Raw genomic sequence first — 22,629 nt, forward strand, 5'->3', positions numbered from 1 at the left:
CTGCAGCCCACCACAAATGATTAAAGTTATTGCGTATCATATTTAACAAACCATTTGCTATGAATTTTTTGTCATTACGCTGCTGTCCCATCAGCTAATCGTTGCATTACTGATCATGATTTCGAGGATAGATAGATCTGTCCTTTACAACACACAGCGATCTAAGATCAGTTTATCCAGACATTTTAATCTGATTCGCGAACTTGTTTGAAGAACCAAATTAGCCAGAGATCAGTTATCAAGATCAAAAGATCCAAGATCTGCCAAATCATCTTAGACCATTTAAGTTAGATACAAAGAACGGACCCAAAGTCTGTGTAGCTCCACAGCACAGAGAATACAACTGGTCTCCAAACGAACTGAGAGAGGACCACGTGAGCTCTACTGGTGCTCCTATTAGCTGTTGCTCAAGAAAGTCAAACAAAGTTGAAGAATTCTCAATTTTTTCACATCACCCGACACGCCAAGCTCAGGTAGATGGAGTTCTCCAGAAGTTGCTCACTCTCCATCAAAATGAATGGTTGCTTGTTGCTTTGCCGCTGAGAGTCACTCATAGTGTGAATGAGGCTTGAGGCTTGTTGCAAACTACAAAATTTCTATACATTTTTTTTGCCTAATTTAATGTACAGTAAATGCACAAATCTAATATTGTAAAGTATCCTATAGAAAATATAAATTTAAAACTTTGTGAAGGGTGTACTGCTATATGCTGAGCACTGTATATTTGTAATGTTAAATTACAAACCTAAAGACATTTCAATTTGAAACAGTATTTATATTTAGAAATTTAAATGGAGTCATTCTCTGTCATAAATGGAGTCATTTTTTAAATCATTCTTTTAAAAACATATTTATACAATTTGTTAAATATCAATTTTTTGATATGTTTGCATACCACTAGACCTTTCCAGACATATAATATAACTTGTAACCGGTATATACACTTCAAACTAAACTGAGAGTATAATGTGTAAATAATCAACTGAAAGGTTTAGATTTATATATTCTTTAAGAAGAAAAAAATAAAGCTGTTATTTCTGTTTTCATCTTTACATGGTATGTTTTAGTGTTTTAATTAAGCTTGACTGATTTAATCCATTGATTAAAACAATATTCACTATATTAATACTAATATATTTAAAGAATTTTAAGTCAGTATTGCACTAAAGTCTTCCTGCTTTCCTCAGCAACTGCACCGCACACATATATCTCACATTCATGTGCAAATAAGCAGTTTTTGAATCCCCAAAGGTTTCATCACACTAACCTCAGTAGATTTGTTCAACCGCACAAAGATGTTATAGCAAGAGGGATTGAAGTTAAAATGATGTAGATCAATGAAACGTCTCTTCAAAGTCAAGAGTCAAACTGCAGAGCACAGACATCCAGGTGATGCAAGGGCTCTGACATGGTGTGGATGTGTTCATTTACCTATTGAAACTTTTTTTACCAACAGCAACTAAATTCAGATCAGAAGCAGTTAATTCTTTCTGAGACGTTGATTGAGACTGTCTATGGCGAGAAAGGTCAAGTCCTCAAGTCTAAGGAGCGCAAAGTCTTTCTTCTGAATGACATGCTCATCTGTGCAAACATTAATGTGAAGTAAGTAGTCTGCAACTCATATGTCTATGACTGTAAACATTACAACTTTGTCCTCTATCCAAGTCTTTCATGAGAGAAATTCAAAGTGTGTCATATTTGTTGTTTGGTTCTGTTGAATAGTTTAGTTAAGACTGAATTGTACATTTACTACATGTTCAGAGGTCACAATGTGATTTCTTTAAAGACTGAACCTGCGATACCTGAAAAAAGTCCTGTCACCTTTCCAAGTTTTAGGAGCAACAAATAATAACTTGACCTCTAGTTGATCATTTTGTATCAGAAGTGGCTTATATGAAAGGCAAAGGCCTCTAGATTACGCTTATTTTACCAAAATAAAATATGATCATCCTTTGATTTAAATTTTTTAATCAGGATGGTAAGATCTGACTTTGCTCTGACAAAGGTCTTGTCGATTAACAGAAATAATGTACAGCATAGAATATAAAATCATGGTGTAGTTGAAAGAGAATGAAGATTGTGTATGACTCCCATGAGCTTGGACGACTGCATCCATACATCACTGCAATGACTCAAACAACTTATTAATAAAGTCATCTGGAATGGCAAAGAAAACATTCTTGCAGGACTCCCAGAGTTCATCAAGATTCTTTGGATTCCTCTTCAATGCCTCCTCCATCATCTTACCCCAGATATGCTCAATAATGCTCATTTCTGGTGACTGGGCTGGCCAGTCCTGGAGCACCTTCTTTGCTTTCAGGGACTTTGCTGTGGAGGCTGAAGTATGAGAAGGAGTTATATCCTGCTTTTCTCTCTTTTCTCTCTTCTGTGGTTTGTAATGTAATTGGCAGCACAAATTTCTTGATACATCAGGCTCTGAATGTTGCCATCTACTCTGCAGATCTCCCACACGCCCCCATACTGAATGTAAGCCCAAATCATGATTTTGCTTTCACCAAACTTGACTGATTTCTGTGAGATTGTTGGATCCATGGGTTCCAACAGGATGTTCTGCAGTATTTATGATGATTTGGATGTAGATCAACACGATTCATCGAAAAAATCTACCTTCTGCCACTGTTCCAAATAATATGCTAAATAATATTCTTACAACTGAGATAGACGACAAGACTTTTGTCAGGTAGTGTACAACAAACAGTTTTATGATATATATTTTGCAGCTGAACTTATAGAACATCCAAAACAATGCTGTGTGCTGGACTAAATGTCCTCATGTCCACTATTCATATGTTTTAGTATTTAATATATAAATAGAATATTATCTGTACTCTGTAATGTGCTCATATATATATATATATATATATATATATATATATATATATATATATATATATATATATATATATATATATATATATATATATATATATATGCGTCAAAAAAAAAACAAGCGCATAATACGATTTTTATTAATGGCGTTTTGCTTGCTATTTTTGCTTGGCACATTATAGCTTCTTTGTTTACAAGATGTTAAATGTTGGCAAAAATTGTGATGAATTATTGTCCTGGTGTGGACAAGCTTTAAGGCTCAGTAGTCTCAGTACAGTTACACATCAAAGTGCAGCATTTACACTTATTTAAGAATTTGTTTTAATAATCAAGTCAAAACTGGGACATGCACTGCATAAAACATACAGTATGCTAGTGTAATTGGCCGTTCATTCCACTGTGTCGACCCCTGATAAATCAGGGACTAAGCCAAAGGATAGTGAGTGAGTGAAGTCAAAACTGCCTAATGTGAACACACCCTTTCAATAGTTGTATTATAATTGAAGATATATGTATACCCCAAAATTAAAATGATGTCTTCATTTACTCAACCCCATACTATTCAGACCAAAGAAGTGTTTAAGGGGTCCATGAACTAGGACACCAAATTTCCCTTGATCTTTTACCATATAAAACATTATTGTGCTATAAAAACATTTGGTACTTTTCAGAACTCAAACTTTATTATTAGTTTTCAACCAAAATGGCAGGTTGTGGAATTTGCCCCGTTATTATGTAATAGTGCGGCTGAACTCTGCCTCTGCAGACGAAGATCAAAGCATCACTGCCTGTTCAGCCAGTCCATCGATTCACACTGCTGTTGGTAAATAACAAGAAAGGCAAACAAATGACGGCCTTCACAAAAGCCAAACAACAAATATGGCTTTGAAGACAAGATGCTGTGCATTTCTAAGTTATCTTTGCAATGACTTCCTTCTGATCCTTACATTAAGATAGAGTGTATGAGCTTCAATAAAATTTTTAATTAACGTAATTCCTGACAGCATCAATAAAAACGTCTTAAGTCAGTAGGTCATTTTTTTCACTTAAGTTTTTTTGTTGATTTGTCCACAAAGGCACAATTAAGCAGGAATTTTAGAATGATTGAAGCTAGATGGTGCTGTGTTGACTATATAAAATCCAAAAGTAATGTTGCATCACACAAGTGTGACTAAATGTTTTATTTTATGGAATTTTTTGCAATATCTGTTATAACAAATGGTTTAATATGAGTATTTCTGCATTTTTACCTAAATCAAAGCACTGTGCATCTAGAAAGGATGTGAGCTGTCAAAGCTACATGCAGAAGTTTAAGTTGGTGGGCAAACAGTTGTTCTTGCAAACTTAAATAAAAAAATAATATATCCAAACCTTTAGCCAGTTATACTAGTAGACCAATTGTATAAGTATATCAGAGACGAAATCGTATTTAAAAGTTTAATATGGGTTTAATATGGCCAAATCCATACTTTTAGTCCCATATGCACAATAAGTGTTCTTGAACTATAAAACGAAGTTGGGTCAGTCTGGATTGAATTCTCTCTGGGTTCAGAGTTTGAGAAGCTCTGCAGTAGATGTTTACTCCTGAGTCTACAATCTGTGTTTCGGTGGTGGGTGGGGGCCAAATCAGTACAGAAAATAGACTACTTCAATCTATAATGTTTTTTGATGTAAAGATATTGATAATATCATAAGTGGACCTCAGAGAAAAGTACATTTCCAGTACACAAAAAGGCAGATAACGAACCATTTAATGCAGTTGTTTTTCTATATGTAATAAAAGTGCATGGTGGGAAGCTTAAAAAAATAAAAGTAGTCCACATGACTCATGCGCCATGTTCCAGTTCAATCTAAAGCCACACAATTTTGGAGCTTTGTGTCCAAGAAAGAAGATGCTACATTTTTTTTTCCACTGACATTATTCTCTTCTAGCTCATTGCTCAGATTTCATGCGTGTTTGAATCTAAAGTGTCAAAACATATCAAACCATGTTTAAAGTCATTGGTTCCCTTGTGTTTTATAACCAATAGCAATGTCCCAGATTGAAATGTGTACATATGCGGATTAACATATGCACATATTTAAATTGCACACGAGATTTGAGAGCTTTGGTGGCAGAGACATTTTTTCTGTGAATAATGATCTTAAATTAAAGCTATCGCATTACTTTGGAGGACTTATAATATATAATGCATGAGTGAAATGATCTAGTTTTGGAATACTTTAATGTCATTTGGAGGTCACCATTCACTTTCGTTATAAGAAGTGTAGTGTAAACATCCTGACTCATATCTGACATTCACATTTGACAAATGAAGGAAAGTCAAAAGGGTTTAAACTTTAAAACAACATGAGGTTGAGTAAGAGTAGACAGACTTTTCATTTCTGGGTCAATTAAAGTGAATTAAGATGTTCAAATTGTAAAAAGCTACAGAAAAGTGGAATCCAGTTATTTGCTCATAATTTATGAATTAAGGCCATCTTCTTTTTAACTCCCTCTCAACTGACTTCTAGATACATTGAATCAGGCATTGATAACATCTTTGACGAGCCAAGGTAACGTTCTCTCATCTGCCAGGCTTTTTCATTAATGACCACTGGGTCATGCTGTTTTCAAAGACTTCAGATCAGAATGATTTAACTCTGGCTTCATTCCTCAATCTCATCCAGATGTTCTCAATGCAGATCATGCTTAACAGAGGAATACATGAATAATAATTTCCCCGAAATCACAGCAGGGGGTGTTTGGCTCTCTGAGAATCCTCCTGATCACAAAGCTCTAATTGCCTTCCTGATTCCTGGATCTCAGATCATTCAGATGTCTTCTGGTTATGTAATATTGGTTATTTTGAGTTCGGGTCTTCAGTTAATTGTTGTGTGTTTATTCAGGGGGCCTCCGGATATCAGCAGCCTCGTCCCCATTGGCCCCAAGTATGCGGTAAAGTGGACTGCCCCCCTGCCGCAGGTGCAGGTGGTGGAGGTGGGCCAGGAGACACCGCAGCGCAAAGAAAGCATCCTCCAGCAGAGCAGCAACAGGCGTCTGAGCTCCAGCAACCCCCAAGGTTGGTATTTTTAAGAGTGCTACTTTTTTGTGCTTCTTTTCTTTCTTTCTTTTGAAGCCAGTAATGGAGAAGGTTCATGTGCTCAAGCAAATTGGTCATGACTCTTCTACTGTTCTAAAATGTATGTTTTTTTGGAAAGAGTGAATACCCGTGTTTGATTTTTTTACGAATGTAAATCTTTTGAAAATAAAACAATAAAGTATTCCCTAAAAAATCTGAAGAATTGTGTTTTAACAAGCAGGAAAAATTTATGTGCATTTATGTGCATCCATATGCAAGTTCAAAAGATTGGGCTTTTTTGTAAGGAGTGAATGCTTCTATTCAGTGAGAATCTAAGTTGACCTTTAGTGGCAGCATAAAAGCTTTTTTACTGTTGCAAAAAAATACCATAAAAAAGAAATTGTGTTCTTTTGAACTTACTGTTCATAAAAGAATCCCGAATGGTTTCTCTTGGTGCAGCTTTTTATTATTGATGATAATAAGAAATGTTTCTTTAACACCAAATCAGCTAATTGTTATAATTTCTAATCATGACACATTGAAGGTGCTGAAAATTCAGCCATGTCATTACAGGAATAATTAGCATAAGATGTACATTAAGATGTTCAAATTAATTTTAAATTATATTTTCATGTTATTTTTTTTATTAAACTGCAGTCTAGTAAGCTCAAGAGACTACATTTTTTGAAAAAACATATTTTATTTTGTTTTAATGTTTAAGTTAGTCATATATTCAATAATAAATTCTAAATATTTTGGGTTTTTTTTTAACATTTGAATATAATTTCCTTTAATATTTATAATATACATGAAAAATATACATTACTGTTCTAAAGTTTGAGCTCAGCATGATTTTTAAATGTTTTAAAATAAGCTTCTCCTGCTCACCAAGGCTGCATTTATTTAATCAAAAATGCAGAACAAATTGTAAAATGTTATTGCACTTTAAAATAACTGTTCAAAAGTATTTCATTATTTAATTTAATCATTTATTCCAGTGATTTTAAAGATGATTTTTCAGCTTCATTGGTCCAGTCTTCAGTAACATGATCCTTCAGAAATCACTCTATTATTAATTATTATTATTATTATTATTATTAATTATTATTATTATTATTATTATTAATTATTATTATTATTATTATTAATTATTATTATTATTATTATTATTATTATTATTATTATTATTATTATTATTATTATTATTTGTAATGGTAATAGTAATACAAGCAATAATGACTGGAGTAATCATTTCATTTGAAACTACATACAATAAGTAATAAATAAATATTTAACAATTTGACATTTTTTTATAAATGCCACCTTGATGGACATAATAATTTTATTAAAATTATTAAATAAAATTATTAAAAACGGACCCCAAACTTTTTACCAGTAGTGTATTTATAAAAGTTTATTTAATCAAAATATTATCATTATAGTTTTCTATACATCTTATTTATAACAATAATAATATTTTTCTATATGCTTGTTTAAAAAAGTTAGTTTAAAAGTTTTTAATTATGAGTACTTTATTGGTATTATGCAGTAAACTATTTCAAATAATATTTTTAATTAGTAATTTCCAGTAATAGTTTACATACTAAATATCATATATGAAACTTTTATTATCTTTACATAAATGTTGTCACTGATTGGTTGTTTTACAAGACCAAAAATGATGACTTTCGATTCAGTGCATGAGTCAGAGTGATTCAAACCATTAACTTTGTGCTTTTCCTTAAAAGAAAAGGCTCATTAGAGTACGCTTGTTAATAAATTGTGAAGGAGCATAAATGTAAATTACTTAGAGTGGATTGTTTGTATTTGTGGTAATTTAATAGAGCAGGGAAAAGTGTTAAATAGTTTTAATAGTCATTGTCCTTATTAATTAGTGTATAGATTTGACTGTTCTCTGAGGCTGCTCAACAAAACAAATTTCCACGCAGTTACACAAGCTTTACTTTTAACAAATCACTCTCCCAGATCTAAAGTGAGCTCTGCATTCATCTCATTCAGAAAACCTCAGGTTTCCCAGTGTTAAAACCAGCTCATACTCTCCAGCAGGGGAAACATATACACTCACAGTCAGGGGACACAACAGAGGGTCTAATTCCAGGATGAACCGAAAGTCCTTGGCTGACTTTCTTTTTTTACATCAGAAACTTCAACCCCTTCTCCATGTCTTTCCTGCTGTGTTTGAGCTTTCAGCCTGATGCAAATACTGCACAGAATTACAATGTTAGTTGAGCGCAGCCAGTCCGCTGCATGAATTTGCTGGAGGCGTATCATTTCAGAGCCCAAAGCTGTAATGTGAATATAATTACTGATTATGATGGAAATGCTATTTGTTCAGGAAAGCTGTTCCTGGGACCACCGCGGCTGTACCAGGAACTGCAGGAGTTACAGCATGATCTCACTGTGGTGGAGGAAGTCACGTTGTTAGTTGGCACCCTGCAGGGATCATACCAGGTACAATCCTTCATTATTTCCACTTTCACACACCTGGTCAGTTTCTGACTGTCAGAGAATTTGTGTGAAAGCAGATATTTCCATAATTGATGAATCACTTGGCTGCGTAAATAAATAGTTGGTCTTAAAGGGACAGTTGAACCATTGAAGATTAAAGTTTACTCAGCATTTACTTTCCTTCGTGTGATACCAACCCTTTATGAGTTACTTTTCTTCTCTTCCGACCACAAAGGAAGATATTTTGACAAAATTTGGAGAACTGTAGCTATTGACAATTGCAGTAGAAAAAAATCTATGGAAGTGGATGGCTACCAGGTTTTTTTCTGTTCATCAGTAGAAAGAAAATCAAATATATTTAGAACAAGTGGAAGGTTGGTTAATGATGACAATATTTTCATTTTTTTGGTGAACTATCCCTTTAAAGGGACGATTTGCTGTTGATTTACTTACTCTCAAGGCATTCAAGATATATCTGACATTTTTCTTTGGTGGAGCATTAAAGAAGATTTTTTAGCTGAAACTGTGGTTGTTCTGGCCTTTTGGCTGATGTATGGTTGTGGCTTTGGTTTTTCGAAGGTACTTCACTCCATTCGCTTTTATCCGATTCTCTTGTTTATTAAACAGGTAATTTACCAAAAAAAAAGCATAAAATTTAAGATAAAGCATATATAAAATGAACTTTGTTATAAAACAATATCTCCGAATAGTACATGAAGTAGTCAAAAAAGTGTGTGTCCGAGCTCATTCAGTTCTTTCGGCTTACTGCCGTTCCATTTTCCAATTGTTCACATTCAAATTGAAGAACAAAACACCAGAAAATAACATTAAACTAAATGCACTTTCAAAACAATCTGTACAACAGTGGTCCTTGGGGTTCATGGTAAGTCGATGGTTACCCAGTACTTTGAAAATGTATTTGTAGGAGTTTCCTGGTCAGATGAAAAGTTTTATAGGAGGGAGGTATTTAAATGAATCAGCATCTGCTGCGTAAAACATATGCTGGATAACTTGGCAGGTAATTTCGCTGTGGTGACTTCTTATTAATAAAGGGACTGAGCCAAAAAGAAAATAAATGAATGAATGTTGTTGTTGGAGGAACTAATGGTAAAATTTTAAAGTAAAGTTTCCCCTCAAACATATTTATTTGGAAAGCCAGAAGAACACATTGTCTGAACATAATGAGTGCCAAATATAGTATTTGCTTCAGTAATTAAAAGGTGCTACAAACAACTAGGGTGAGTTATGTAATATCAGCACAATCTTAGTTTCCTCAGAAAGTTTGTGGTCAGTTCTCCTTGCGTCTTGTGAACATATATGAAGAGTTCAGATGCAAAAACCTCTAAGTGCCGTCTGAAAGTCGAAAATGAACATTTTTCTCAGCCTCCTTTGTTCATGTTGAGATATTCCCCTTTAAAGACCAGGGGCCTCATGTATCAACGCTGCGTACGCACAAAAACTTTGCGTACGCCAAGTTTTATGCTCACGTTTGGATTTACTAACGATGAAATTAACGTGAGAATGTGCGTTGGTTCACGCCAACTTCATGCCTGGCACACATGTGTTTCTTGTGTGTGTTTGATTTATTTTTATTGGCGACTCCTAGAGGCAATCATGTTAAATTGCAAACTACAAAATATCTTTGAGCTGTGCAATGCCATCTGTATGGGACAGGATCATTAGCAGGTATATAAGGTTTCCATAGCATGCAGTTGATAAGCCAAACATTAAAGCGAAACTTGCAGCGATCGCCGGTTTTCCCAATGTAATCGGATCGATCGACTGCACGCACATTGCTATAAAGGCGCCATCTGAAGACAAATTTGCAAACGTGAATCAGAAACATTTCCATTCAATAAATGTGCAAGTAATATGTTATTCTCAAATGCGCTTAACATAATACACAGACTTATTATTGATTCCTACTTGTCTTCCACGTGATGAAGATTAGGCAATATCTGAAATGTAATAGGGGAAAAAAGAAGAATGAGTTCATCAGACGCTGGATTCGAACCGGGATCATGATTGACAGTGTCAAAACATGTTGCCATGTGCTTTACGAGCTACGCTGCTGATGTCCTCCCTCTTTAGCTTTGTTGTCTCTGTCGATCAAACAGGTGGAAATCACTCAACTAGTTCATTCCAATGACAAACTTGCAAATAACACCGTTTTTCTCTGGTCTACCTCCAATAGGAGCACCTCCAATTCACATTCTGTTCAAAGTTTCTCTTCTTGCTTGCTTTTGCCGTTGCTTTTTCGTTTGGTTTGGCCAAGGTAGAGTAATTAGCATATTTATACGGGGGAGGAGGCAGGGCAGGGTTTTGCGTTTGTGCATGTGCGCTTAGTTTCACGTTAATTCGGATGTACTAAAAGAATATGGTGGGAGTCAGCATGCGCAGCGTTTCATTCATCTGAATTTTGTACTGCATAGGCACATTTACAGCTTTGTGCATATGCAATGTTTTAGTATGAATTCAACGCAAGTCTTCGTACATGAGGCCCCAGGAAGAGGACTTATTCTGTGCCATAAAGTGATATTATTGAACATACACACAGGAGCCTGATAAAAATGCTCATTGTAGAAGAAAATTTCAGATGGTGTTTAGAGGTTTTTGCATCTGAATGCTTCATATACAGTTGCATATGGCTTACTATACTGTATGTGAATGTATGGTGTGTGAACAGGAGTGCGTGAGTGCTGTCTGGTTCTGAAGTCTATCACATTTTGTAAAAGTTTTTTTCACTGTATTGGTTTAAGCTGTAATATTTTGTGAATATGTTTATCCTAAGACCAACGATAAATAAATAAATAGGCCTAAATAAAATAAAACTATACTTTTGTTTAATATGTGTACTGCTTTTAACTACATTTTAAAGAAGTATGCTAACTTTGACCATTTTTTTATCAATACTCAAGATGTCATTGTAGATCAACTGTACCTTGTGAAGAGTAATATTTGCGCTCTCCTGCAAATTTGCTCTGTTTGGTAAATCTAACCCTAAAGGTAATAATGTAGTAATAATCTTCAGTTTTTATGCCAATTTCGCCTCTGAATGAGTTCAGGAGCCACATGTAGTCAATATATTTTTACATGTACATGTTGTTTTGACTCTCAAATTTGCCGTAGCATTTTATGAATCACCAAGGACCACAGTTTCAGCTCCAAGCCTTCTTTAACTCTCTACTGAAGAAAAACAGGTCACCTACTGTACATCTTGAATGGTCTGAAAATTAGTCAATTAAAAGCTCATTTGTTTTTGTTTTTTTGTGAACTATACCTTTTAGGGAAGAGGAATATACATGATAATTTAAAACTTTATGAGAACATTTCAGATATTTTTCTATGGGTAAACAAAATTTAGCTTCTCAGGGTGAAGTGTCCCTTTGAGGAAGCCCTCAGGCTGTTTTAATGATGTCTACACAAGATATTGATCAGAAGGGGTGAGGGAGTGTTCAAAAAGAGGCGCAGTTACAAAACAAAGACAGCATCAAGCAGCTATGAAGGTTGTTTTAAACATAACAGGCATACAGTTGAAGCCAAAGAAAAGAGTTTTTTTGGTTTGTTTTTATTCAAACATATTGATGTTATGTTGATGTGTATTTTCAGGTTAAGGATATTGCAGAGTTGTGTAGGAGAGTGCAAAACTTTTATATGTTCTTTGCATTTCAAGTGATTAAGGATTGCTTATTATGTGCACAAATCAAATACAAAGTAAAAATTGTAACAAGTTATACTAGTTTCATTCATTATGCCCAAGAAAAAATTCCCCAAGTGAGCAAAAAAAGTATATTGTATTGTTTAGTACCATTATTTTGCAGTCAAACGATGTTTCAGTTTCTTTTGCATAAAAATTTTAACATTTAAAAAAAAAATAGATCACTAGATTAGTGTTTTCTTCTTCCTGAACTTAAATATTTCATAACTTGTATGGTCATTAAAAAGCGAATGTAATACAGAAATGAAAATAAAAACACTTTCTGCATATTTTATAAACGATTATGTTCATTCATTCATTTTCCTTCGGCTTAGTCTCTTATTCATCAGGGTTTGCCACAGTGAAATGATCTGCCAACTTATCCAGCATATGTTTTACACTGCAGATGCTCTTCCAGCTGCAGCCCAGTACTGGGAAACATCCACTCATATACAAATTTAGTTTATTAAATTCACCTATAATGCATGTCTTTGGACTGTGAGGGAAAACAAAGCTACCGGAGAAAACCTACACTAACATGGGGAAAACATGCAAACAGAGAAATGACAATTGACCCAGCATGGGCTCGAACCAGCGACCTTCTTGCTGTAAGGTGACAGTGCTAACCACTGAGCCACTGTGTCACCCTAAATGATTATGTAAAATTTCATATGTGTATTATATTTTCATAGTTGTATTTATCATTTAATGTCTCAATTGTTGCAGCTTTGACTATTTTATGCTTTGGTAGGACAGAATAGTCTGTTAACCGCTGTGTTTTAATTAACCGAAAATTAAATATTGAAAACTGTATTGTACATAAACCCTGACTAAGATCCAACAGGTTACTGCCAGCTATTTTCAATATGAAATCTGCAACGTTTTATTTCACAAATCTAGTCGACACAAAAGGTGGATTATGCATACTAACAGAAACATTGCTCACAGCGGGTGATTTGAAGTCCGACAGTAATTGTCTTGAAATGTATTGTTGAAGACGGTGGATTTGTAAAGAAAAGCTCTGCTATGATGGCTGCAGCGGCGGTGCTTTCAGGAGGATGAATTTAGAGATGAAGCTTCTCGGAGACATTTTACCATTAAAGCACAGCACGCTGTCAGAATGCTAACACCCCTAACACTGAAACGTTTCCTCCGTAAAGTCATCGTATTTACAGCAGGCCTGCTAAAAATATGGAAACAGAAACAAAAAAAGAAAAAGTGGATGAGCTCACAGATGGACCCCGTGTGCCACTTTCTTGCCCTTTCACCTCCCGCTATACTCTAATGATGCTGCATTTTTACTTTAATGTTACATTTAATTAATTATTTAATTTATACTTAAAGTAACGCAGCAATAACACACAAAATAAAATGATTTTATTGATTGTTTTTTAAGGTAACTTTTATTTTATATAAACTACAAAATGTATTTTTTTAATGTGTTAATATAGTAATAATTTGTAATATTATATTGTAATAATAATTTTAGGTAGCATTTTAGCTATTTTACACTTACATTTAATAAAAAATGCTAACATTTTTTTTCGCCAACTTACTTGATAATTTTTAATTGTTGTATATTTTATTTTGATAAATAACCATAACACTCCAAACACAAGAGACATTTCTTCATGAAAAAAATTATCTCTTATAAGTATTATTATGTTTTATCTTTTAAGTCTCACCAATCTCTGAGCTAATGATGAAATGGATGTGAAAAAAATTAGTATAGAGTTAGGATTGTAGTATTTTTATTTTACATTCACTTAAGTAATTATGTTGCATGATTTGTCATTTGTATTGTGTCTTTATAGTTCATATGATTTTTTATTGAAGTTTTCATAAACTTTTTTTATTGATTTTATTTGAACCTTTATTTTATATAAATTAAAAATCTGGTTTTAGTTTATTGTTTATAGTTTATGGAAATATTTTAAATTAATTTAATTTTAAATTAATTATTAAATTAAAATGATAATAAAAATTTTCCTGCAATAGCTGCAGTAAAATAATGTGTAACTTTTTAAAATATATATTTTATTTTGTTATGTAACGTTTTTATTAAATTGTGACCCTAGACCACAAAACCAATCATAAGTGTCCATTTTTAGAAATTGAGATTTGTACATAATCTGAAAGCTGAATAAATAAATTTTCCAATGATAGAATAATATTATTTTTGAGATACAGCTATTTTAATATCTTGAATCTGAGGGTTCAAAAAATCTGAATATTGAGAAAATTGCCTTTAATGTGACGCAAATGAAATTCTTAGCAAAGTGTAAACAAAAACGTTTTGTTATATTTACAGTAGTACACGAACGGTCAAAAGCGTGGGGTCAGTTATTCTATTCATCAAGGCGGCATTTATTAAATGAAAAAAAAAAAAGTTAACTTGTTAAATATTTATTAAAATTCTAAGTAACCGCTTTCTTATTATATGTAGTTTTAAAGGAAATCATTACTCCAGTCATTATTTATTTTATTACTCTTTTATTACTAATACCATTATTATAATTATTATTATTATTATTATTATTATTATTATTATTATTAATAACAATAATAATAATAATAATACTAATAATAATAATAATAATAATAATAATAATAATATTAGAGTGAATTCTGAAGGATCTGAAGGAAAATTCATCTTTAAAGTCCTGAAATAAATGATTAAGTTAAATTATAAACTACTTTTGAACAGTTATTTTTAGTGCAATAACATTTCACATTTTTTCTTTTGTTCTGAATTTTTGATGAAATAAATGCAGTCTTGGTGAGCAGGAGAAGCTTATTTTAAAACATTTAAAAATCTTACTGACCCCAACCTTTTGACCAGCAATGTACATTTACAACATATGTTTATGAGACATGATCTCTACTCAATATTCTACAGATTTTTTGCTTAAAAGAAAAATGTATAATAGTGACCAATAAAATGTATTTTTGGCTATTGCCACAAATATACTCATGCATCATAAGACTGGCTTTGTGGTCCAGGAGTCACAATTAACCAAACTGTATAAAGCTTTTTAGTTGTAGCTTACCGTTAAAAGCACAGCATGCCGTCAGAATGCTAACGCCCCAAAGACATTTCTTCACTAAATTCATCCCTTTAAAAGCGAGATCGCGACCGAAACAAAAGCAACTCACCGACGGACTCTGTTGAGCCGCTCTCTCTCGGCCTCTCACCTCTCCCTGCACTAATGATGCTGTGAATGTGAAAAAGCAGTGTGCTAACCGATGCTTAGCCAGTCTGACAGCTGTCTAAATGTGACTGTGTGCGTGTCCAGAATCTCAACACGACGGTGGGACAGGACTGGTGCATGGCTCTTCAGAGGCTCATCCGCATCAAAGAGGACGAGATCCAGTGTGCCAACAAGTGCCGTCTGCGGCTGATGGTTCCTGGCAAGCCTGACAAGTGAGTGCCGACTACCCAAACGCCAGCGGGCACAGGTTACACAGAATAGAGCTGCACGTTAAATTCCTCTAAAATGTGGGTGGATGTGACAGTTACATTCATCCATTTCATTGCACTTGTAGCAGAGGGATTTACATCTCTTGGATTTGTCTTGGACAGGCTCTTTGGTGTCGCTCTGTTATTCCATATACAGCCAATAGACTTTGTAGATCAGATGGAGGTTTAAACACAGGCTGAACAGCTTTTTAGACAGATGGCCGTGAACTCTATTGGATTATAATGGTTTAAGGCAGGGGACCACCTAGGTGGTTAATGAGACAGGGCAAGTTATTTTTATTATCGTTTTATCGTTTAAATTTATGGTCAGTTCTTTTAATTTTTTATGAACAGATTTATTCAGCATGGATGCACAAATAAATTCACAGTTACTCTAAAATCTTTATTAAAAGATTTATTTTAAATCTTTGTAAAAAGTGAATGTCTGTTGTTATATCAAACCGCCTAGTTTTTAAAAAATTTTATGTGATTTTTTGCAATAAAAATGACAGATTTTGTGTTGGGTTTTCCTAGAAATTTGTGAACAATTTAGCCAATAAAAATATATATATATATAAATATAAAAATCATAATACCTGCCCTACATGCACAAATAATGTCTTTCAATTTGGTCAAGTCCAGCAGCCGTCATCCTTGAACCAATCTCCACCACTGTAAGCTACTTGCTTTCCTGTCTGTTTCATTGCTCCGTTTTTTAGATGTTTGCTCACAATCTTTTGCAGTAAGCGCATCAAACGCACAAAAATCCAACTTGGGCCACAGGTAGTCTAATTGCATCTTTGCGTTGCCTTCATATGTAAATCACTCACGCTTCATCCATGTCTATTAGGGTGTAGTGAGATGTCATTTTTTGAGAGACACTCCTACACATCACATGTGCTGCGTATGCAACGTGTAGAAGTCATGTAAAACAACTAAACAAACTGAAATAAGTATAATTTGATTATATGGTTTGAAATTGGATGTTTTATAAGATTATTTACATATTTTGCGTTTAATTAATAATTTTGCAGGATCGTGAAAGATTGTGACTTTTTGTTGATTTTGCATTGGATTCAGCGATCATGAAATCGTGGAAAAACTAGGGGGTCTGCTATATACATTTTTACAGCTTTCAGAACTTTAATTTTTTTTACATTTTATTTGAAATTGTATGTGTTTTTCTTATTTTTTTAGCATTTAATATGATCAAGTTACTATTATAGATTTTTTACTAATAATTTGAGATATAATTATATTATTAGATGCTTTGTAAATTATTGTTTTTCAGGGGTGCCCAAACTTTTTCCTTTGAAGAGCAAAAAAACATTTTTCCTTTGAAAGAGAAAAAATCAAATATCATTGAGAGCCGTAGGCCAAAGAAAAATATACCAACATTTTTTACATCTAGTTGCCATCGATAACTGCATAATTTATTTCATAATATTAAAAAATAAATAGAAAACATAACTTCGAATCTTAGTAACTAATGCAGTATAACTTTTTAAATGATAACTTATTGCAATAAAAACATAAACAATCACATTTATAACACAGTGAAGTTCTGTGCTGAATATATTCAAGCAAATATATACTATATAACACTGACTATAACAAAAACTTGCTCACCAAACTTGCTCACCAAAGTTTCTGTATTATCCTTCATCCGTCAGATGGCTGCATGTACATTTTAAACTAAATTTCAGCATTTAAATTAAAACAATACATTTAAGTTAGCTTTTTGTACCTTAACAATAAAAGAGATAAGTAAAAGGTTAAAGTAAATTTAAAATGACAGACCCATTCTAAACCATCCCCATTATTCTCTCTCTTCTTCTCAGATGGAATAGTGGACCAAATCAAAGGTTATCATGGGCAAACTTTGGCCCACGGGCCCTAGTTGGGGCATCTCTGGTCTATATAGTTTACATTTTTGTAGGCTTTTTTTTTTTTTTTTTTGCATTAAACAAAAATGAGAAATTCTTCCTTTGCCATGACTGCAGCACCAAATAATTACATTAGCATTATTCATAAAAAATCATGTGACGCTTTAGTGAAACCCCAACTGTGCATTAAATTCTAAATTGCATAATAACAGAATACTGTGGCCCTATTTCAGTTTTTCTGTATTATTGCTTGTAAATTATTTAAATAAATGCAATATAATCAGTAGATATTACTTTATACTTTGCAGAATGGGCAACACAATTAAAGCTTTGGCTGAAATGAACTCAGTATTGTTTAATGCATATCTTCCGTTTTTTCCAAAACAATTATTTTCAAGATCAAACGGTAATTGCCGGACCCCCCACTGTAGCGCAGTGGACCCCCCGTTGAAGTCCTTTGCTTTAAGCCGAATTGTGTTTTTTGTTGTTTCCGTGTAGTTTTTTCTCTTACATCAGACATAAACTCGTGTGACTCTTGGCACAAATAGAGCTGTACAAACCAATTTCAGTCATGTGTGGAACTGAAAGAGGCTTTGTTTCACTTGGATTTTTATTGTGTTGAATCCTTCTTGGATTTTCACAGTTTGCGCATGTGTGTGTGTTTATCTGTTGACAGGTCTGGCCGTCCAGTCAGTTTCACAGTGGTCTTCAGTACGCCCAGTCCAATTAGCAAAATCTCCTGGGTTAATCGTCTGCATCTGGCCAAAATCGCCCTGAGTAAGTGTGTCCTCTCAGATATGACTAACAGTTGTTGACATGAATCTTTCACTTATTATTTTCATGGATTCACTCTCATGTTTTTAAAAACTGCGCTAGCTTTAGCTTTGAGTTCAGTGACAGTACTGTGCCTCTGGCTAAGCTTATTACCGTTTGTGTAGGAGAGGAGAACTTGCCTGGCTGGGTGTGTGTAGAGGATGATGAAAAGACTAAGCCTCCATTCTGGTGCCCGTTACTGGCCTGCCGGGTGCCTGTGTTTACCCCAAAAGTACAAGATCTGAAGGTAAGGAAGAGGCAATGAATCACTCTTTGGGACAATTTGTGTTCAAGGATACTTAAGAAAGAAATCTAGTCAGCTATAGATGTTATGTTATCATGTTATTTTATATTTTGCTGAAAGTAACTGGAACATAAATGTTCACCTTTTACTAACCTTGAAAGTGCATTGTAAGTGGTTAGTTTGTCTTACCTTCTGAAAAGAAAAATTGCAGCGGTTTGTTTATTCTCAGACCAATAGATTCTAGGGGTCCACAAATATTATACATTTAATGTTTTATAATTCATTCTTGTGGATTTTTTTATACTTTTAATTTAGCTAGTTTAGCTTATTGTTAGGTAATATTATATTATATTATATTATATTATATTTATATTATATTTATATTATATTATATTATATTATATTATATTATATTATATTATATTATATTATATTATATTATATTATATTATATTATATTATATTATATTTAATATACACTTCCTGACAAACGTCTTGTTGTCAATCCCAGTTGTAAGAGCAACAAATAATAACTTGACTTCTTGTTGATCGTTTGGAATATCAGCAGAAGGTAGATTTTTCTAATGAATCATCTGTTGAACTGAATCCCAATTACTACAAATACTGCAGAAGACCTACTCAGACTAATCTGTCAAGTTTGGTGAAGGAAAAATCATGGTTGGGCTTACATTCAGTATGGGGGCGTGCAAGAGATCTGCAGAGTGGATGGCAACATCAACAGCCTAAGGTATCAACACATTTGTGCTGGTCATTACATTACAAACTACAGAAGAGGACAAATTCTTCAGCAGGATAGAACTCTTTCTCATACTTCAGCCTCCACATCAGTCTCTTTCTCAGCTGAGGTTACTTCTGCAAAGCAGACGTATTACCGTCTGAAAATCAACAATGCCACTAATCCTCGCCTACTTTTTAAAACATTTTCCTCCCTCCTCTATCCTCCTCCTCCACCCGCATCCTCCACACTTACTACTGATGACTTTGCTACATTCTTCTGCACCAAAACTGCAAAAATCAGTGCTCAATTTGCTGCACCTACAACAAACACGCAAGATACAACACCAACACCACACACACTCACCTCTTTTTCTCAGCTCTCTGAGTCTGAGGTGTCCAAACTTGTGCTATCTAGCCATGCAACCACCTGTCCACTCGATCCCATTCCCTCTCATCTCTTGCAAGCCATCTCTCCTGCAGTCATACCAACACTGACTCACATAATTAACACATCGCTTAACTCTGGTTTATTCCCCACTACATTTAAGCAGGCTAGGGTAACCCCACTGCTAAAGAAACCCAACCTGGACCATACGCTACTTGAAAACTACAGACCAGTATCCCTGCTTCCATTCATGGCCAAGATTCTGGAGAAAGTAGTGTTCAATCAAGTCCTGGACTTTCTTACTCAAAACAATCTCATGGACAACAAGCAATCCGGTTTTAAGAAAGGCCACTCAACTGAGACTGCCCTGCTCTCGGTCGTGGAGGATCTCAGACTGGCTAAAGCAGACTCTAAATCATCAGTCCTCATTTTGCTGGACTTGTCAGCTGCTTTTGACACTGTCAACCACCAGATTCTGCTATCTACGCTTGAGTCACTGGGCGTTGCGGGCACTGTTATACAATGGTTCAGATCTTACCTCTCTGACAGGTCATTCAGGGTGTCTTGGAGGGGAGAGGTGTCCAACCTACAGCATCTAAACACTGGGGTACCTCAAGGCTCTGTTCTTGGGCCACTTCTCTTCTCCATCTACACATCATCTCTAGGACCAGTCATCCAGAGACATGGATTCTCCTACCACTGCTATGCTGATGATACCCAGCTATACCTCTCTTTTCATCCTGATGATCCCTCAGTTCCAGCTCGTATCTCAGCCTGCCTGTTGGATATTTCACACTGGATGAAAGATCATCATCTTCAGCTGAACCTCGCAAAAACGGAAATGCTTGTAGTTTCTGCCAACCCGACTCTACACCATAACTTTTCAATCCAGATGGATGGGGCAACCATTACTGCATCCAAAATGGTGAAAAGCCTTGGAGTAACGATTGATGACCAACTAAACTTCTCTGACCACATTTCTAGAACTGCTCGATCGTGCAGATTTGCACTCTATAACATCAGAAAGATCCGACCCTTCTTATCTGAACATGCAGCTCAACTCCTTGTTCAAGCTCTTGTTCTCTCCAAACTGGATTACTGCAACTCTCTACTAGCTGGGCTTCCAGCTAACTCTATCAAGCCTCTTCAACTGCTCCAGAATGCAGCAGCACGAGTTGTCTTCAATGAACCTAAACGAGCACATGTCACTCCGCTGCTAGTCCGTTTGCACTGGCTGCCAGTTGCTGCTCGCATCAAATTCAAAACTCTGATGTTTGCCTACAAAGTGACTTCTGGCCTAGCACCTTCTTATCTGCACTCACTTCTGCAGATCTATGTGCCCTCCAGAAACTTGCGTTCTGTGAATGAACGTCGCCTCGTGGTTCCATCCCAAAGAGGGAAAAAATCACTTTCGCGAACGCTCACGCTCAATCTGCCCAGTTGGTGGAATGAACTCCCTAACTGCATCAGAACAGCAGAGTCACTCGCTATTTTCAAGAAACGACTAAAAACTCAACTATTTAGTCTCCACTTCACTTCCTAATCTGCAATTGCCTCTGAATATCACACTAACTGTACAAAAAAAAAAAAAAAAAAAAAACTACTAACACTTCCCTTCTTAGACTTTACAGACCTGAAACTTGCCTTTAGTACTTATTCATTGTTGCTCTTAGTTGTGTAAATTGCTTCCTTGTCCTCATTTGTAAGTCGCTTTGGATAAAAGCGTCTGCTAAATGACTAAATGTAAATGTAAATGTAAATGTAAAGTCCCTTAAAGCAAATAAGGTCAAGGTGCTCCAGGATTGGCCAGTCCAGTCACCAGACATGAACGTTATTGAGCATGTCTGGGGTAAGATGATGGAGGAGGCACTGAAGATGAATCCAAAGAATCTTGATGAACTCTGGGAGCTCTGGAACGCTTTCTTTGTCATTCCAGATGACTTAATACGTTATTTGAGTCATTGCAGAGATGTATGGATGAAGTCGTCCAAGTTCATGGGAGTCACACAATACACAATATTAATTATTTTCCCTCTGCATCATGAATTTATATTCTATACTGTGCATTTTTTTCTGTTAAGTGACAAAATTTTTGTCTATGCAAAGTAAGACCTTACTGTCCTGATTAAATATTAACAATTAAGGCATGAGCATATTTTATTTTGGTAAAATAAGCATAATCTAGAGGCCTTTGCTTTTCATTTAAGCTACTTCTAATACCAAATGACCGACTAGAGGTCAAGGTATTATTTGTTGCTCCTAAAACTTAAATAGGCGACAAGACTTTTGTCAGGTAGTGTATATGCGTACAATATAATAAATAGAGATAAACAGATTAATTTATTCATTTTCCCTCGGCTTAGTCCATTATTTACCAGAGGTCGCCACAGCGGAATGAACTGCCAACTATCCCAGCATATGTATTACGCATCAGATGCCCTTCCAGCCACAACCCAGTAATTGGAAACACCCACACACTTTCACACACACACGCAAATTAAAAAATTTAAAATTAATTTACCCAATTTTCACTTACAGCGCATGTCTTTGGACTGTGGGGAATCCACAGCACACGTAGGAAACCCACGCCAACTGTAAACAGAGATGATAAAAGATAATATCATATTTATCATGATGTTATTATAACATTAAACTCTTTTCTCACAGTTTTCTCCTTAGTGATAAGTCTTGTACGTGTACATATATATATATATATATATACTGCAACTGCTTTTCTAGTTTAGAAAGAGGGTCTCTCTCAAGAGGGTCATTTTTGAGACTTTTTGACATCAAAAAGCCTAAAAAAAGTTTAAAAACCCATGTCCTAGATGGCAATTAGATAAAATCAGAATCATCTGAAGACTCTTGCTTCTTACATCTTTTAGAAAACCTACAGTGTAAAGCCATTAAAAGATTTCAGCATGAACTCAAACTGTACATTTTGTACTATATAAAACCCGTCGTCTGCTTTCCATCTGTTTACTTCTCCTACATAAATTTAGAAGACGCATCTGAGAGTTGATAT

General features: G+C 34.7%; 1 protein-coding gene across 46 annotated transcripts in view; it reads left to right on the forward strand.

The window, feature by feature from the left end:
• Positions 1 to 22,629, forward strand: part of arhgef10lb (Rho guanine nucleotide exchange factor 10 like b) — a 101,255-nt gene that overhangs the window by 44,714 nt on the left and 33,912 nt on the right. For 30 of the 46 annotated variants that reach the window (XM_087307076.1, XM_087307087.1, XM_087307079.1 and 27 more), the window contains 6 exons: positions 1,457 to 1,602; positions 5,740 to 5,912; positions 8,269 to 8,384; positions 15,375 to 15,502; positions 18,101 to 18,201; positions 18,363 to 18,484. In XM_087307076.1, coding sequence (XP_087163202.1) covers positions 1,457 to 1,602; positions 5,740 to 5,912; positions 8,269 to 8,384; positions 15,375 to 15,502; positions 18,101 to 18,201; positions 18,363 to 18,484 — 786 coding nt within the window. Of the gene's footprint in view, positions 1 to 1,456; positions 1,603 to 5,364; positions 5,407 to 5,739; positions 5,913 to 8,268; positions 8,385 to 15,374; positions 15,503 to 18,100; positions 18,202 to 18,362; positions 18,485 to 22,629 lie in introns of all 46 variants that reach the window. The other 16 variants (XM_087307056.1, XM_087307063.1, XM_087307082.1 and 13 more) reach the window with 1 other exon arrangement.

The sequence above is a fragment of the Danio rerio genome, chromosome 23, assembly GCF_052040795.2.
Source record: "Danio rerio strain M-AB ecotype USA chromosome 23, GRCz13ab, whole genome shotgun sequence".
Taxonomy (NCBI): Eukaryota; Metazoa; Chordata; class Actinopteri; order Cypriniformes; family Danionidae; genus Danio; species Danio rerio.